General features: G+C 39.3%; 1 protein-coding gene across 12 annotated transcripts in view; it reads left to right on the forward strand.

Annotated features, from left to right (window-relative positions):
• Nucleotides 1-19,131, forward strand: part of TLE4 (TLE family member 4, transcriptional corepressor) — a 133,766-nt gene that overhangs the window by 55,242 nt on the left and 59,393 nt on the right. For 8 of the 12 annotated variants that reach the window (XM_073228690.1, XM_036991276.2, XM_036991283.2 and 5 more), the window contains 2 exons: nucleotides 12,614-12,818; nucleotides 14,057-14,073. In XM_073228690.1, coding sequence (XP_073084791.1) covers nucleotides 12,614-12,818; nucleotides 14,057-14,073 — 222 coding nt within the window. The remainder of the gene's footprint in view (nucleotides 1-12,613; nucleotides 12,819-14,056; nucleotides 14,074-19,131) is intronic. The other 4 variants (XM_036991277.2, XM_036991281.2, XM_036991279.2 and 1 more) reach the window with 1 other exon arrangement.

Here is a 19,131-nt window from a genome sequence, read left to right on the forward strand (position 1 = left end):
GCCCAGGGTTTATATTCAGAGCTCAGTGAGGGAGATGGAAATTAGGTGTGCTTGATGCATGTACTAATTGGTTAGCCTAGGTCATCTGACATACATTAGTTCCAGAGACCAGTTAGATACTCCTGACTCATACTATGTTTCTTCCTGTGCTTTATAACTTACTCTTATATGTAAGAATCAAAAGTTGTCATAAACACTACCAAAGTAGGTATTTTAAACCTAAGTCCTTGGTTTTTCTGGGATTTCATGCTTGGGTATTAGGCTGTCCACTAGTTCCCTGACATGTTGGCAAAATTGTGTGTGCACCTGTGGGTGCATTTTCTGCGGAAGAAATTTTGGTCTTAGATTCACAGAAGGTCTTGTGATACAATGTTTGAGCCTGTGCCTTAAGGGGAATAGAACGTGCAAGATCCTGATATGAAATAGTGAAATACTTGTAGAATGAACATAGACAGAAAGCAGTTGTCTATAGCATTATAAGGAGCCTTTGCTTGACGATTGTTCAGAAACTTGGAAATCAGTAGTTTATGCTGAATTAGTTTCTAAATATTGCTCAGAGGATGAGGGAGTGTCTTGAACTATTGTCGGGTTAAAGAGAAACTACATTTTGTTGATATTGTTGTAGGGTATTGTTGAAAATAAGTTTATCCATGTTAAACATTTAAGCTTTAATTAACACTCAATGATAGTGACTGCTTAAGATATTGTGTATATTAAGAGGAATTAGATAGAGCCAGCAGTTGCCTTCATATAGTTTACCAAAAGAAAATAAAGGCAAGTAAATATTCCTTCAGAATATTTTATTAGTTCCCTGCTCATACAAGCACCTTTAAAGTTCTGGGGCACAGTGATGACTAAGAACTGGTCCCTGTTTCTTTGATGCTCACGATCATGGGAGAAGTAGACCCATCGGTGGATAAATTGCGTTTTTATAGAGTTACAAACCGAGTACAAGGGGAGACTGACTGGAGCAGTAGTTACCCAATGAAAGCAAAAGTATGGGGGTCAGCTAATTAGAGGCGGCAGTGACTAAGGGAGGGGAGAGAACTGGTGGAGAGGACAGCAGAGGGTCTGCAGCCAGAGGGGCCATAAGTAAGTTAGAACGATATGGATCGCCTGTATATTTTGGGATGTCCTATTTTTGAAATGATTTCATTGTCTTACGATAAACTGTAGTTTTTTTTCTGCATCCATTTATCCCTAAAAATGTTTTGTCTATACTACTTGTGAATAACAACTACTTCATGGGATATATTGCAAACTTAAAAAAGGATGTGGTCAAATAAGGAAGACTCAGAGCTAAAGCCCCCCACCCTCTCCCCCTCCTGCACAAACCTTTTAAGAAACTAAAAATGGCACATCCCTGAACCCTTTTTAAGTAAGGCAGCTTCACAGCTATTCTGCCCCTTGTGATTCTCATACACTCCCTTGGTAGATTCAGAAAAAGGGGAGAGTTTATCTTGGCGCCCAGGTTATCTTTTGGACCAAAAAGGGAAATGCCACTGTGGCTCCAAAGCACAGTGGCAGTCATGTGCATTATTATTATTGTTTTAATTTCCCCATGGTGTTTCTTGGTTGACCCAAAGCAATTTGTAGACACAGCCCTATACCAATTAATATCTGGGAGAAGAACCTGTTGATGGGGGAGAACATTTTAAGCTGTTGTCTACTTGGATTAAAAGCTCAGAGGTTGTTTTGGCTTTTCTTTCAGCTGCTAGCCTCAGAATGCCCTGTGGGCAAAGCAGATATCAATGCAGACTTCAGTGGTGGTTTCGTGCAGGCTAAGCCTGCCTCCTGCTTTGGTGGCCAAAACATCCAGGTGCTGTGGGCATGTGACCCTACCCAGGTCAATGAGATATAACAAGGTGTCTTTTTCTCTTTAACAGAAAGAACCATAAAGCGAAATTCCCTCTTGCTACATTTAAACATAGTTGTGTGAGGAAAAGTTAATGCCTGGAGCTGAGACTGCCATCTTGGGGGAAATAAGATAAGAGAGGGGTCACAAGAATCAGAGAACTGTTGATCTAGAGCCTTGGTATTCCAGGTCATCCTACCAGCCTTGGACTTACGTTAGACTTGAAAGCCTCTGTTACTTAGGCCCTTATCCTTGATAGCATCATCAGTAACTAGGAGGGGAACTGACTAAACTGACACATCATCATATCATGGTGATTCTACATGTATACATCAAAACTGGAAACAACCTAAACCTTTTGTTTTTTTTGGTTTGAACCTCTATATAACCTCCTAACTGGTCTCTCTCCTGTCATGTTTTCTGCTTTCACATCCAGTGTCCATATAGCATTCTGAATTCAAAAAGGTTTTAAGTTACATAATACTCTAGCTCAAAATACTTACTAGTCATTATATAAGTCAGTGAAACAGAATGAAGTACTCCATGTCCACTCATATATGTCAGAGGAGTGAGCAGATCTGTGGGGGAAAGATGGGCACAGTAACCATTAGCAGGAGATAGTTGGTTATTCTTGTGGAAAAACGAAATTGTATCCACTAGCTGTCATATGCACAAGTCAATCCAAAAGCAGAAAGACAGCTGTCAGACTTTGGGAAAAGAAGAAGTATCTTTATCTTAGTGGGGAAGAGGATTTCTTAATAGGTCATAGAAAGCTCAAATCATAAGAAAAAAGACTGATAATATTATTCAGTAAATTAAGAGCATCTGTTTATTGAAAGATATCTTAAAGAAAATGACAAGACAGACACTCAGAGAAAATACTTGTAACACATTTAACCAACAAATGATTATAAGCCAACATACTAGTTAAAGACAAGCTATAAAAGTTGAACTTAAAAAAAAAAAACACCACAGCCTAAAGCTCTCTGTTGTTAAGTGAAAGTCCAAAGTCCACTTCTGTCCACGATCTGATTCCCATGATACTCAGTGCTCTGCCACACTTCTCCTTGCTCGCTGGGTTCCCAGCAGACTTCCCTTTTCTTCCTTGGTCACTTCAGGGTGTTTCATGTTCCGGGCCTGTGAAATTGCATCTCTCTTGCCTCTCTTCATTCTCCCAGCTCTCTACAAGCTGCTGTCATTCTCATTCTTCAGGTTTTAGTTCAAAGGTCACTTCCCCAGAAGAGTTATCTCTCTTGATTCTAATGAAGGATTGCTTGCCTCTTATGGAAAGATCTCTGAGTTAAGGATGGTCCTGTTGGGGCAGTGGGTACATCATTGGTCTGGATGGTGGGGGCTTGTGCTCCAATCTTGATGCTGATACAGTCTTCCCTGACTTTTACCTTGGGCCTCACACGTGCAGGTGTTGGCCTGTAAAATTATACATCCAATTCCAACATGGGGGTGGGAGGTTCCCGTACCTCCAAGCAATTCTCCAGCACCAGTTGGTACCCTACAATTCATTTCAATTCTGACATTATCTTCCTGGAGATAGCATCCTACAGGGTAAGGGTTCAGCCCTTCAAGACTGCTGCTCCCACCTACTTCAGGCACCCATTGCAAGTCGAGGTTGTCACTGCCTTCCACAACCCCTCCCTTGGGTTCCATTAATTTGCTCGAGCAGCCCACAGATCTCAGAGGAACATTTTACTTATTAGATTATCCATGCATTATAAAAGGACATATCTCAAGAACAGGCAGGTGGAAGAGATGGATAGGGCAATGTATAGGGAAAAGGTGTGGAGTTTCTGTGCCCTCTTTGAAAGCATCCTCCCCTCAAATGTCCACATGTTCATCAACCCAGAAACTTTCCAGACTGTCCTTTTGGGGTTTTATGGAGGCTGCATTACAAAGAAGTGATTGATTAAGCAATTGGCCACTGGTCATTGGACTCAATCTCGAGTTCCTCTTCCCTCTGTGGAGGTCAGGGTGAGACTGAAAGTTCCAACTCTGTTTCACATGGTTGATTTACCAAGCAACAGCCTCCTGCTCCTGTGGTTTCCAAAAGTCACCTCATTAACATAACAAGGACACCTTCCCTGTGCTCTTCCCTTAGGAAATGCCAAGGGTTTTAGGAGCTCTGTGCCAGGAACCATGGATGAAGACCAGATACATATTTCTTATTCTAAGTCACAGTACCACAGCCTTGTTCATTGTTTTCAAATTGGAGGTCATAAGACTCAGGAATGTACAGTGAAATCAATTCAGTGAGCCATAGTCTATTTTTTTTTTATTAAAAAGTAGAAAATATTAGAGCATACACACAGTATTTGGTATTGTCTTAAAGTTTTGCTTCATTTACATATGTGTTCTAATTACAGATTCATCTGTATACATGTGTGTGCTACACAACATGAGTAGTGGTCGAAATGTTGGAAAGAAACTCATGTAGGTGTCATCTGAGGTTCATTCTACTCGCATTCTAAGATCAATTCAATTGCAGGATTACTGAAGAACCTAAAATAAATAAGCTTTTTAAATACAGCTTTTCTTTATGAAGTAGCTAAAGAAAACTGTTCTGAGCAGTATCTTTTAGCTTAGTTACTTTAATGACTAAATCACAAAATAGAAACATAGGTTTCAGTAAGATACTGTGTTAAAAATCTCCAGAAAATTTTTCCTTAAATAGTTTGAACAAATCTCCAGAAAATTGTATTTCTATTAATTTGCTTGGAAATGACTCTCCTTAGTTAACTGTGGACCAATTCAGAAAAAGTTCTAACAGGATCTCTGATGGAAAAGAATAATATAAATCAGGTTTTCGAAATTTCTTCCCTCCTCTGAAGCCATTCTTCATGAGGTCCACTGCAAGTTAAGACAGTAGAATCCTTGGCATGAGATTCATGGGATTTGCTTGCTTTGCTTGTTGCCTGCCTCCCGTGAAGGCCAGTCCAAGGATATTGAGAACCACAGAGATCTGGGAAGTTATTGTCAGAAACATCCTTGCACTAGTAATCTTTCTTGGATTTCTCTAAAGGCAAGTCTTTTCCCTGCAGTCCATCTCATGTTTTGTTATAAGGAGTGAGTTACAGATAAACGTAGATTGAAAAGTTACTTCCTTTGTTTTGTTTTGTTTTTTTAATTCTTGCTTCTTTCCATTTGTTCATTTGTTCATTTAGCCTTTAACTTTTGCGAGAGATGATTTGTTAAAAGCAAGACCTCCCGGTCTTTGGCCAGAAGAGCACTTCTTCTTTTCCCCACCCGACAACTACGGGGAACTGGAAAGAAGAGTAATGCAAACACTGTACTCATTGCCTAGATTCACCAGTTAGTGTTGTGCCACTCACCAGTTAACATAACACAACATGCACATTCATTTTTATGTGTGCTGAATTGTTTGAGAGTGAGAGGCAGGCAGAGTAACATTTCAGCCCTGAGTGTGGCAGCACACATCTTCCATGGACACAGGTGGTTTCCTGTGTGGACATGCAGTTACTGCTTCCATGTCTCAGGAGTATTGTTTGTGTCCAGACTTCTCCAGCTGTCCACCAAATGTCCTTAGGAGCACTTTTACCTTTATAGTGGTGTTCCCCCAATCTATGACCCACATTCAGTCCTCTCTACTATAGAACAGTCCCCAAATCTTTCTACTTTATTATGACTTTGGCATTTTTAAGATTCCAGGCCAGTCTTATGGAATGTCCCACCATCTGGGTATGTGTGATTATTTTCTCATGTTTAGGTTAAGTATTCTTAGTAAAAATACTCCCTTGGTAAGGGTTGTGTATTTCCACATTACGGTGAAGCTCTGTGGGGTGATGCTTTTAAACTGAATAACCTGTTTCCCAGCAACTTTTTATACCCAGTGGCTTCAGCATCTGTTGATGCTACAAAATGTGTTTGGAGTTGTGAAGTGGTAAAGTTTAAATTATTTTCCTTTCAAATTAATATTCTTTAAAGAAGAGCTTTTCCTTTGCTCGTCCCCTCCCCCCACACTCTGTGTGTGTGTGTGTGTGTGTGTGTGTGACAGAGAGAGAGAGAGAGAGAGAGACAGAGACAGAGAGAGAGAGAGCAAGAGGGAATATGGACTTCTGGATAACGTTTTCAGTAATAATCACCATATATTGAGGGTCCATTACAGTTACTACTCTCTGATGCTTGTCTCACGTTTTGTCAGTTAAGACCCCTTCAAGTTAGCTCGGTGTCCTATTTGTCACTCCCCATTAGTCTAGATAGCTTTCTTGCTTTCTGGCATAAGAGATAGCAGGCTCACTTTGCACCTTCTTTTTTTTTAAAAGAAGCCCCCAAAAGTGTGCTAACTGTTATATATGCACAGGCTCCCAACAGCCTTGGGGAAGTAGATTTTATAACAGTTTCCACTTTTTACATGAAGACATAGGCCTAGGAACATTTTGAGACTGGCTTTTGCTCACTTGGACGCTAAGGATTCCAGCGAGGGAACCCTGTGCCACGTCATCGTGACACATCCCTGCATGCCGACCAGGCTCTCCTTTCTTCTCAGACTCAGCCCAATCCCCACAGACAGCGAGCGGCCTTACCAGAGGGAGTCTTCACAGTCCAAGGAGTGTAGCTACTAGTGCTGGCCCAGGCCTCCCTGTGCTTGCTGCCTGTTTCAGAGTCCACCACCTCCTCCTTCCTGGCTCCTCTCAGGTTGCCTGGCCTTTAGCACTTCTCTCCCAACCCGGTGGTCCCCAGCTTGGATCAGGCATGCATGCACAGTGCACCCAGCTTTGTGAGCCGGTATAAGAATGGTTGTGAATTTGGGAGCCATTCTCAAGTCCTGCAGAATGCCCCAGCTTCACTGCTTTCTTGGGGTCCATGGTACCATTCCTCAAAACTTAAAAATGTGTTACGATCCATTACAGTTACTACTCTCTGATGCTTGTCTCACGTTTTGTCAGTTAAGACCCCTTCAAGTTAGCTCGGTGTCCTATTTGTCACTCCCCCTTAGTCTAGATAGCTTTCTTGCTTTCTGGCATAAGAGATAGTAGGCTCACTTTGCACCTTCTTTTTTTTAAAAGAAGCCCCCAAAAGTGTGCTTGTTGCCCTTGGAGTGTCAGTACGTCCAAGAAATATGTGATTGTGTTTTTAGGATTCTTCTGCCATTAATAGTGTAGTAGAAGTATGAGTAGCTGGCCAAGAAAACCTCTACCCAGTTTCCAGAATTGCTTAGGCTGTGTGTGGGCTGCCCCTCTGCCCTCACCTGTGCCTGTGGTCCGCCTATTGGGCCCTGGTGATGGAGCAGTTGGGGAACATTCAGTTAAACAGAATTCCTCTTTTTGCAGACAGAAAGACAGTATTTCAAAAGATACTTCCTCTGAACTTGATTTGCTAGTGGTCCTTTCCTGCCCTTCCTTCCAAACTTGAACCTACAGAGAAATAACTCTGTTGCAGAGACTCCAGTAAAAAGCTATTAACAGAATGGCTTCCACCTCATTGTGTATATTTTCAGAAATAATTGCTGGCATTTTTTCAAAATTAAATTAATTATCTTAATGGAGTGCTTGCCTAAGTTTAAAGTTCACTCCATTTTAATGTTTATTCTCTTGAATGGTCCATCAAGGGAACAGAAAAAAAAGGATTTTTATTTTGTATTGTGGTTGGAGAGAAGAGTGTTTTTTTTTCTTCCTTCTTTTTTTTTTTTGTTTAAATAAGGCACGCAAAAATAGTAAAGGCCTAGGGAGCTCAGTGAGAATTTTTCTAAGATATGTATCTTTCTTAGTAGGTCTTTATGTTATGGTTTCATAGAATGTATTTCAGTGTTTGGTACTACAATATAGACTTTTTTTGGCTTTTTTTTTCCCTTTCCTTGTAAAAGTCAACATATTTTAACCTGTTTGTAATTAGAGTAGTGATCTATCTTAAATTATTTTAGTAATAAATCAGTGTTGAACTATATACTTTTCATACGCATTTCCTTTCCTTTCATCTTTAAAAAGCAAGAAGTTTTTTGTTTCTCAGTGTGACTGTAGGATAGAGGAGTAAACCTTTGCAGGTTAATCACTCTGTAATTAACGCAGATGGGGCAGAGATTAGAGGACAGCATTAGTTATCAGGAAAAGAAGCAAGCTCCCCTGGGATTGTAGGGCCCACCAGTTGTGCTGTCAGCTCCTTGAATAATATCCGGAGAAACCTAACGCTTCTTGCAGGGAATCTGCTTTTGAGTTTTCCTGTGTTGATGAGAAGACTTGGTAGAGATTCTTTTTTATGTTGAATCCTTGAATGTTGTTTGAAATTTGATAAATTCAAAGCCTTTTTTTTCAACTAGAGGAAGGGTGAAGTCCAGTTTAGCTGTTGGTGACCTAACTACTTTTATTTAAAGAAGATGGCTTCTTATATGTTTATTGACTATTCAGGAGCCATTATCAATTGTATCTGCCATTCTACTTCTGGGATAGTTTTTAAGGTGAAAATTTATAAAGAATTATTAAAAATGACCACTAAATGCATGAAGTGGTCTGTTTTGTTAATGTAAACATTTTGAAACCTATTATAGCATTTCAGTATATCTGTTTACATTATATATCGTATACCTTTTTGTGACTTACTCTCACTTTTATCTTACAATTTTGTATTTTAAACACTTGATAAAAATTGCTCCTTTCTCAGGATACCCTGCTGAGAATGCTTTTTTTGTTTGATATTTTGTATGTATAATGGATGGCTTGTAAAATGGGTTTATGGTAGCCCCATTTCATTTTTCTTTCCTAAGTTCAAGGCATATTCTATTCAACAGTATGACTATAATTTGTATGTTTCCATTCATAAGGTCTTTGAAAGGGTTTTACAATTTTGGTATAATTGAAAAATTAAAATCTCTTAATGCAATGTGTCATCTTGGATCAGAAAAATAACATTAGTGGAAAAACTTGGGAAATCCTAATAAGGTCTATGGTTTGATTAATAGTAATATACCAAGTCAGCTTTTAAATTTTGATAAATTATTTTGTTAAAGAAGATGTTAAAATTAGTGGAAGCCAGATAAAGGGTATATAGGAACTCTCTTCATGCATAGTGAAAATTTATTTTATTAAAGGCTTTAGGCTGCATGACTATATGGCTATATAACTAAATAGTGGGGTGCAAAGAGGTCTGAGACTGGTTTCTTCTCACCAGAGTCTCATAATCTCATTGGCAAGTCAAAGTCTTTTATGCGTAAAAAGATGAATTAATGCAGCTTATGCCAATGAATGATACAGGGAGTTGTGTAAGTTAGTAGACACGTTGGATGTTTAGAGAGGCCTTTGCAGAACAGGTGAAACATGACCTGAGCTGGTGTGGATGAGTATAACTCAGTAAGTAATGGAGAGGTTGTTCTAAGGGAGGGGAGATGACTTGAATCGAAAAAAGATATTGCCAGGGGTGATGCAGGAGGGTTCACTGGAACCAAAGTGAGATGATGGAGACTTGTTGTAATCAAAGTAAGGAAGGGTTGGACTAGTATGGTAGCAGTAGAAACAAAAGGAATTATTCAGGAATTGACAGGACTAGGTGATTGTGGATATAAAGGAGCATAGGAGAAAAACAAATTCATGGTTGTTAACTAGAGCCAGCAGAAGTTATTTAAGGGATTTGTGTTCAACATTTTCTTTCTCAGGTGGTGCTGGACTACTAAGTAGAATTGTCTGGCAGGCAGTTAGACCAGGGTCCTGGAGCATGGGAGAGGAGCAGGAGAGCAAAAGCTTTAGGGCTCTTCCTTTTTAGTGAGCAGGAGAGGAATAAGCCAAGAAAGAAAATTTGCTGTGAGTACTCAGATAGGTGAAGAGAGGCCCTGGGGATCACTGCCATGTCTGAAGCAGGGGGAGGAGAGTTTCGGCAGGGAGGGTGCTTGCTGTGGCTGCAGAAGTGTCAAAGAGAAAGAAAAGTGTAAAATCCTGAAGTAGTTTCTGTATTGACTAGTCATCAGTCGTAGGAGAATCTGGCTAGGAATCCAGGTAACAGAGGGTTACCTGGTTAAGGAGTGAGCATGTGTGTGTGTGTGTGTGTGTGTGTGTGTGTGTGTGTGTGTGTGTGTGTGTGTGTGTGTGTGTATAAATACGTACTTATAGGAGGGGTTGAGGTAGCAGATTTACACTAGTTTTTAAGAAATTTTGCTGTGCAAACACAAGGATATATTTATAAGCCAGTAGCTGAAGAGGGCAGAAGAAGGTTATTTTAATTAAATTTAACAAACATTTATCAAGTGCCAATTATGTGCAAGGCACTGTATTAGGGACAGTGGAGGACACAAAAAGTGAATAGAGTGTTTTCTTCCCTCCTGAAAAAGTGCTACTTCAAGTCGTTTTGGTGTTAGACAGGCCATTCATCTTAAACATGTTAGGGACACTGGTATGAAGCCTGCACACAGAAGGACAAAGTCAGGGACAGGACACCTGAAGAAGAAGAGGAGAATTGCCAGAACGATCAATGAAGAAGGAAAGGGAAGAGGATGCAGCCTCTGTGGGCAGGGAAGGGTCACAGGGCTAGCAGGGAACTGCTCTCCTTCCTCTGAGAGGAGCCGAGAGGGCGCAGAGGACAAGGTGGTATCAGAGTTCCTCTGAGGCAGAGGGAAGACAGTGAGAGTCACTCTCACTGAATGGCGTGTGCAAAACACTAGGGGCCTGTTTTCTGCCCATGGAAAGTTCCTGGTCTGTTGGAAAAAGGAGGCTGTTAGTGCTTACTTCCTGTCCTGTGAGAATAAAAGTGAAAGTCCTGGATCACTGAAGGTGTTGCTTTTGGTTGAGGTTTTTTATTTGCATGTCTAATGAGATAGACAAAAAAATTTTGAAATTGTTCCGATACTATATGACTGTCTCAGTGACTACAGTCAGCTAGGGTTTATGTCAGAGCTCAGAGTCTAGGGATGGTGATAAGAGACACATATTTGCAAACTCTTAATAAAAACGTCTGCTAGTTGAACCCTGATCTCAGATAGAAAGTGGCTATGTGCCCAGCCATACACACAAAGTATTAGGAGATTTAGAGGAGAAGGAGAATTGGAGCAATTTTCTGGCTTGTATCAGTTGAGTAAGATTTGAAATATATTTGCCATATATTTACCTAAATGCCTTGTTTTCTTCATAGGTGTTACTTTCCACACATTTAGTTATGATTGGGTGCTCATACATTTTGGTCACAACTAAACAACAGTACAGAAAATTATGAACATGATTTTGGCCACCCAAATGAAGAAAGGCATGATTCTGAACTGTCCAGTTAGATTGGGCTTTGGCAGGCCTTCAGGGTGGGTGTTGGGGGAATGTCTAACTGCTGTTCTGCTTTTCCATTTTATGTATGTAAACTTGGCTTAAAAGTGTTAGTACTTAATTTTATTGACCATAGTTTAGGTACATGTAGCCAGAAAAAATAGGTGTTAGTTAATTGGAGAAAAGAGTTAATTAGTGCTATACTTCGACTTTTATAGTCAGGCACAGGAAGGCACGTAGAGGGGAAAAGGAAGGAAATAAAAGTGATTTGGGGAGGATAAAAAAATGTTCACTTTCTTCTTTGAAGTATTTTCTTTAAAAAAAAAATTATTTCAAGATCTTTCTTACCAGTGAAGGTGTAGCAGAATATTCCACCCCACATAGGATTTCACAAAATAGCTTTCTAAAAACTGCTTGGAAAGAAAACTATGGAAACAATTACTTGGCTATCATGGGATAAACCTGAAAAGTGACTTATTTAAAGGCATTAATTAAAATGTGTCCCCTGCAAAATTTGGTCTGAGAATTTCTCAACACTTGTTCTCATAGGACATTGTTAAGTAGGGGGACTCATGTTGAAGGGATTCCTGTTGAAGGACATACTTAATATCCTCCTGTCACCTCCCCCTTCCCACCAGAAGAGGCAGGAAGGCCTGCCTGCAGCAGCTCCTGTAGCTGAGCTTGATGCGGCCTCTGCTGAGGTCAAGCACTCCCCTTCCAGCCTCTCGAGGGCTTCCTCCATGTGTTGCCAATGTGTTGGTAAAAATGACTTTAAACTCTTGTCATCACAGTCACTGGTGCGTGCATCACAGCCCCACTCAGATAAACCTGTCACAACATAGAGGCGGCCGCTGGAGAAGAGTACAAGGGCAGGCCTCTAGCTTTTCATTCGAGCATCACTAAACGTGCACAGAGTGCCCAATTATTTCAGCATTATTGAGCAAGCCTACAGGAGGACCCAAGCCCTGCTACATTAGATTTTCTTTAGTAATTTGCTCAAGTACCGCTGAGGACACTTAAAGAGCTTAAAACGGTGGCTGCAACCAGTTTCCTTTTCTGGGTTGTTAATTCAGGTTTTCTCTTTCAAATTAACTCTCACTGCATGCTGTGCAGTGGTTCTGGGAGAGCTGTTTAACACTAATTTTCTCAATTTTCAGCTTTTTTTTGTTCAACATAACTGCTTTAACAGTTAGTCACGTATATGTTTTGATTAGAGATGTATAGTAGTGAGGCATTATATTTTGGAGAACAAAATACGGATGCTTTGTTGAGGAAGAAATTGGAATTTCAACCCTTAAAAGTTACTTAGATGATTTCACTGTTAAAAATTAAGCTATTTACATTGTATTGCAAACCCTCCAAATCTGAGTAAAAAAACATACTTTTCTCCATTATACATCTTCCTATCTTCCTTTTTAAAAAATGTACACAGAGGATAAATCTTTCCATCGTGGGTGCTGGGTTTTGCATGATCTTTTTATGGCTCTTTTCTCTCTTTATTGGAGAGAAGCAGAAGTAGGGAACAAGTTCAATATCTTTGTCTCGTTTCTCACAGCAGCAACAACTCCAGGCCCAGCATTTGTCACACGGACACGGTCTACCAGTGCCTCTGACCCCACACCCTTCGGGGCTTCAGCCCCCTGCTATCCCACCCATTGGCAGCAGCGCTGGTCTTCTGGCCCTCTCCAGTGCCCTGGGAGGCCAATCCCACCTTCCAATTAAAGATGAGAAGAAGCACCATGACAATGATCACCAAAGAGGTGAGTGATTCTCTCGAGATGTCAGTCTGATTTTAGGCTCTGGATTCCATTGTTTATTCTGTTCTAAGATTTAATTTCACCAGTGACTAAACAAAGGATTTCCTCTGGAAGGTAGATTAATAATTGGAAGCCTTCTTTCAGCAAATGACACCCTAGTGGTTGGCAAGAGTTAATGCACTCCCCTAAGGCAAAAGGGGCCTGTTCCTGATTATTGCCTTTGATCCCCTGCTACCTCCTATATTCATCAAAGTCTAAATCAGTAATGAAATCCCACAATGCTCTGTGTTTGAAATAGTAAGTGGCATTAATAGCTAATTTTGACTGAATCTATTTTGGGGAAAGACTTACTGATAAAGGCTCACTTGATAATTTGACAGAATCAATTATTATTTATAAATCAGAGCAGCTGTATAGTGCAATCAAAATCTTTCAGGTTAAGAAAGCAATTTCAGTAGTTGTAGTAATTGAGGAGTGTAGCCCAAATTAATGAAATCTGTTGGTGTAACGACCTCTCTCACCAAGTCTGTTTAGAAGCATGAAATTAACTCATTTCTTCCTCTAAGAACCACACAATTGTTTATGCAAATAATTGATTTAAATGACAGTTGTGTTTCTTCTAGGTTAGTTTTTTCCCTTCACTAAAGTTGATGATAGCACGGAGAACTTTTGATGTGACTGTATATTTGTATGGAACTTGCTAATAAATTTTATTAGTTAATGGCAGAAAAGCAAATTACAAAGTCTCTCCCAGCATTCCTTTGTGGGAATTTACTTAGCACATGGGTGGGTCCTTAGGAGGGTGTGGTTATAATTAAACCCATATCTACTCCTGCTTCATGTCATTACCATGAATTATTATCTTGGGTAAATGATTTTTATTACATAAACATTAATTTCTCATCTCTGATGTTGGAAACACTGTCATTTTTGTCATCCAGTTATCTTAATGCAATGGTGCAGAGCTGAGGCATGACTATAAACACTTTTTTACAAGTGGGAAAGTTGATAAGGGGTGTAAATAACACAAATATCCTGTTTTGGTTTCTGAAATTGAGTCACAGGTAGACTGGTGCTTTGTGGATCTTGGTTGAGCAGTGTTAATTAACTTAACAGCAAAGCTGACATCTGTGCCATTTATTACTTAGCAGAGATCAATTTTGAAAATGTATGATTTTTTGTAAACTAACTGGTACTTTTCTTTTTTCTTTCTTTCTGTGTTGCTGCTGTTTGGCCTATAGACAGAGACTCCATCAAGGTAGGACTCAAATTCACAGAGGAAGGAAGAAATATCTTAAAAGGTCTCTAAATGATTTGAGTAAATCTAGTAGTGGATTCCTTGAGATTTACAGGATGATTTGGTGGACTTTACTGAATTGTGGTTAACTGCAGTTTTTTATTATTTTCAGTTATGTGGTTGAGATTTTTGAAAATACTTGTCCCATTTCTCAATCAGAATCAGAATTGTAGATGAAGATTGAATTATAACATCTGGCTTGAATTGCTCATTTTATTATATGTCTTACCATGTGAAAAAGAGTAACTGCTTTTCTTAGCCTTTGGCCATAAGATAAATAATAGTGAAAAGAAGTAAATAAATTGATTTATAAGGGATCACACATTAGTCTTACATTTGGGGAAATGATATCATCCAAAAAACTATGAAAATACTGCATTTTCTTCATGAAAAAGAATTTTTAAAATATCTTGGTTTTCAGTACACAGCAAGTTTTTCTCCTTAGGGTTTGCATCTGTCTTATTTGCCTTCTACATCCCTGTATAGACAACTTGTAGGGAAAGAGAAGTGTTTAAGAACCTAATGATTTGGGTATGCTTGTGCAACACCAGAATAGGATATGCTGAGGATACCTGGAGTTATACAGTACGTGAACAGAAAAACAGGTTTCTATAGCAGGAAATGAGTAAAATACCAAAACTGACACTTTTGAGCCAGGTACAGTGTAAATATGCCACTCTATCATGCATAATTGTATTGTATTTTGTATAGATTAGAAGACAGACAGTTCCCAAGCATAGGCCAAAGCACAGATGCTGTCAATTCCTTTTCTTGTATTTTAACAACAATTGAATATTGTGGAGCATTAACAGTTAAATCTCTTATAATTTTTAGTGACGTTAAGTGTATGGGGACTGAAATCTTGCCCTGAAACCACCTGTACTGTCACTTCGAATGCCTCTTTCTCCTTGTCCTTTTACAGTAAAAGAGAGAGGTAGAGCTTTTACCAAAGCCCTTAAATAGTAAAAAATAAAAATTAAGTCTGTTTTACCTTCAAGAATCTTTGTAATTTGAGAGGACATCTGCACACGCATAGAAATGTAAACATTTACAAGTGGAACTGCACACAGAGAATTATTTAATTATGCATTTATAGTTGTGTATTTTGTTGTATAATATGCATATCAGTACCTAGATTAAAAAGCATTCTTAATCAGTGTAGTAAGGGTTCAACATATGTGTGCTTAGAAAGTAGTAAGTAAATGCATTGACCAGGATTAGCTGATAGCACCCCTTGGAAAGCCTGTCTAGTTATTCTAAGGCCAATAATATAAACATCCCCTGCCTTCTTATAAATACATACCTTTAGGCAGGCCAGTGAACTAAACAAAAGCCTCCTCTCATCCCCCACTCCCAGAAGACTGTGAAAATATTTATACTGCAGTGCACATTTTTCTGTCAATTACATTTTATATGCCCTCACTCCCGCATAGGGTGTATTTTGAAATCATCTATAATCATTTAGGATGAGTCTGGGAGTGAGTGTCTATATAGCTAGAAGGCAGGGGGGAAACAAAAAGGAAATAGAGGTGAATGATTTTTGCCTTGATTTATTATGGAATGGTAGCAATAAGTAGATGTTTTTGTTGGGTGCCATTCTCAAATTTGAAGTTGTTTTGTGTATGGTTTGGGGCTGTCCTATGGCTGTGCAAGTTGAAATAGTTTGCTAATTTTTGTCAGTGTGTTCTGAGCTGCTCAGAGAAGCAGTTAGTTGCTTGTTCCATCGATCGTCCTCATCCTCCCTTAAGTGGTTCCTGGTTAAGAGTGGCTTTTTATGATTGTCTGCTATGTGACTCGAGATGGTTTTTATCAGCCGGAGTGTGCCAGTTGCCTGCAGCTGGAGTCAGGCTTGTATGAAATAATTTATTCATGCAGGATAATGCTCCTTAACATTTAACAGGTAATGAACGTGACATAAATTTCCTCCTTGCTTTTAATTTTTCCCTTTCCTCTTCTAATGTGCAAACAGACAGCTCTGGTACTCTAAATAATAAGTAATTTTTGGCCACCTGTCAAAAGGAAATTTCAATACAAATTTAAATTAATGGTGCCTGAAATTTTTTATAGCTCCTCTAAAAGCCTCTAATGTGCAGAAAATTCTGAATCTGCTGGTAGTAATTAGTGTTGCATGTAATGAGGATGTGGGCAATGTTATACAGTCCCAGTGTAACATTTTGATATGGTAGCAAAATTTTGATTTATACAAGGTTGTGGATGGGTTTAATTGTGAGAGACACTTTAAATGTTTTCTTGATGTTATAGATTATTAAACAGGGCAGATTTCAGAAGAGCTCATAAAGTATAATTTAAATTTACTGTAAAGATTCAGATAATTAAGGTGCTTTACCTTTAGGTGTCAAGTAAAATCAAAGAAATTCACTTGTCACAGTGTTGAAACCTCTTCTCCCTTTCTCTTCTTGGAAGTTCTGTGGCCACTGAACTCTATTAGCTTTATTGATCTTGTTTTCTATAGCTCCAGTAGCCAAGTTCATGCTTAACCCTGCTATTTGCAGACCTGTATCTGAAGTTCTTCAACAAGGGTGGAGAAGATAAATATGGACCTAAAGGAGGGAAGCACTGGAGGAGCCCAAGAATCAATTAATTTGGTGATGAAAACCCAAGCAGTGTGTGGTGGTGGGCTGTTGTAAAGGGTCAGAGCACTTTTTTGTCACTTGCCTGTCCAGTCCCTCCAAGTGCCCAACAGTGAACCATGGATTTGGATACTGTACAAATAACAAGAAACACAGGTCATCCAAGAGGCCCTCATATACTTCCTACTTTTCTTTACTGAGTGGGGCTTTCTCACCCTCTTCTGGAGTGTTTAGAACCATTACTCTCATCCCTTGAAAAGACATGAGTGAAACCAGGTGATGGAAGCTTCTGCTGCTCATCCCACCTGTTGGCACTTGAGGGCTGAGTGCTAAAAGTCGATTGGCTCCAAAGTAGTGACAGAGCATACATTCCAGGTGCTGCCAGGAGCTTGCCAGGTTCTGGAGGTACTAGTTCATGAAGGGAGATTTTTAGGTTCCTTACATCCTTGAGTTTCCACCTGAGTGACTAAGGTGAGGGTAATGATTGAGATCAGTGAAGGCCCAGTTGCCTTAAACTCACTAGGAATCTGAGCTTGAGACATTAGCCTTATTACCTACCAAAGGTCTACACAATTCTGATACCTTCTAGCAAAAAACAGGCAACCATATCAAGACCAGCTTGAATGTAAATAGCAAAATACACTATCACCAACTATTCATTAGTGCCATGGCCACTCCCAAAGTGATATTGTACTTACTTTATTACATCATAAGTCCTTTGTATGTATATTATGTCTGTTTTTTATCCTGAATTCAATACTCTCCTCAACTCAGGCCTGTAAGAGAATTGCCATTTTTTATTTTAAAATAAAAGCATAAGTACATTTTTTCCCCCCAGGTGATGGTGTTTATATTTTTTATTATTTCATTTGATTGTCTTCCCCAAGCTGTTATATATGCATAATCAAAGAGTATCATTTTTAGTTACTTGTACATTGCCAAATTCATCTCCAGAAACACTGCACCATTTTAAAATGCCAAATGCAGTACCTGCATATGTTTGCACACAATCCACCAATATTGAACTTCACAGTTTTTATTATATTTGGTAGTATAATAAGTATGGATGATGTATTTTATTATCTTTAAAAAATTTACATGTAGTTATTTTTCAAGCTAACTGCTATTCTGTGGGTGTTCATATGATGTTTCCCCCCCCTTTCCTGTATGAATTCTTTGTTTTTGTTTAAGGGTTTCATAGTGATCCAATATGAGCTGTATCTAAGGCAATGCCTGTTCATTCTGCTCTGTATTTTGGTATTTGTAGATGACTGAAATATCATATATTGCTTTTCTTCTTCTCTCTCCACTTAGTCTCTGTTGGCAATAAAAGTTTATCAATGGGGAATTAGACTAAGGCTGTTGGTGTTCAAATTGAAGTGTATGATTCAGGCCAAGAAAGCACTTATGCTTCATTAGTTGGGTGCTACAGGTAGAAGTGGGTTTTTAGCCTGAATTAACAGAATGATTATTTCTGTTTGCCACTTGCCTTTTTGTACATCAAGACTTAATGGTCAACGTTCTACTCCAGGATCTGGAATAGATCTGTGTGACTTGGTGTCTCTTCTTCCTCTGCTTGTTTTCCTGCCTTAAAGGAATATCAGTCTGAAAAGGGTGTGCCTTAATATGTTTAAACCTTTGGCATGTCCTATGAGGGAGAAAGCTGTGAAGAAAGCACTTGAGGAGGAAAGGGGAACAGTGGGAGAGGGGATAACCATACGGCCCCCGGCGGTTTGGTTTTCAACACTCCCTTCTCCCCGTACACCTGGTTAAGATAGGAATGTTTGTAATTTTACCCTTTTGGAGAAAGTTTGGTGGGATTAATTTTCATTACTGTAGACTTTAGAAGGGCACATTATAAAAAGACTAAGGCTTAAAGTAATAGAAGCCTACATTAAACAGTGGAATAGATGAAATCTATAAAACACTAAGGAGAGAGGGTAGAAGCAAAAAGAACCCAAAGCGCCATCACCAAACTAAACTGTAGAGGGTTTGCATTATCTTCTATTTTCCTCTCAGACATTAGGAGTCTGAGAAAAGATAATTGAGGGCTGTAACTTGGACACTCCAGCTTATCCACTCAACCTAGTGAAAAATAAGGTGGGTCCCTAGTTACCCACTCAACCCCTCTGATCTCTGAGCCATCACCCCTGCTGCACAGATGGCTCATAGTTCACATTTCAACTGAGAAGGTAGGCGGTGTATGTGTGTCCTCATTTCACACCTGAGGAAAGGTTTAGAGGGTATTAAAGGCCTGTCCAAGGTCACGTAGCCAGGGCTGTCCTCATAGGAAAGCTTTTTGGATGAATCAGTCTCATTCTTTATTATTAAAAAATTGAAACATACTCAGAAGTAGAAATAATAGTGCAAAGATCCTCCATATACTTAACATCGAGGTGTAAGAGCTATCAGTTTTTAGCCACATTTT

The sequence above is a fragment of the Manis javanica genome, chromosome 2, assembly GCF_040802235.1.
Source record: "Manis javanica isolate MJ-LG chromosome 2, MJ_LKY, whole genome shotgun sequence".
NCBI classification, from domain to species: domain Eukaryota; kingdom Metazoa; phylum Chordata; class Mammalia; order Pholidota; family Manidae; genus Manis; species Manis javanica.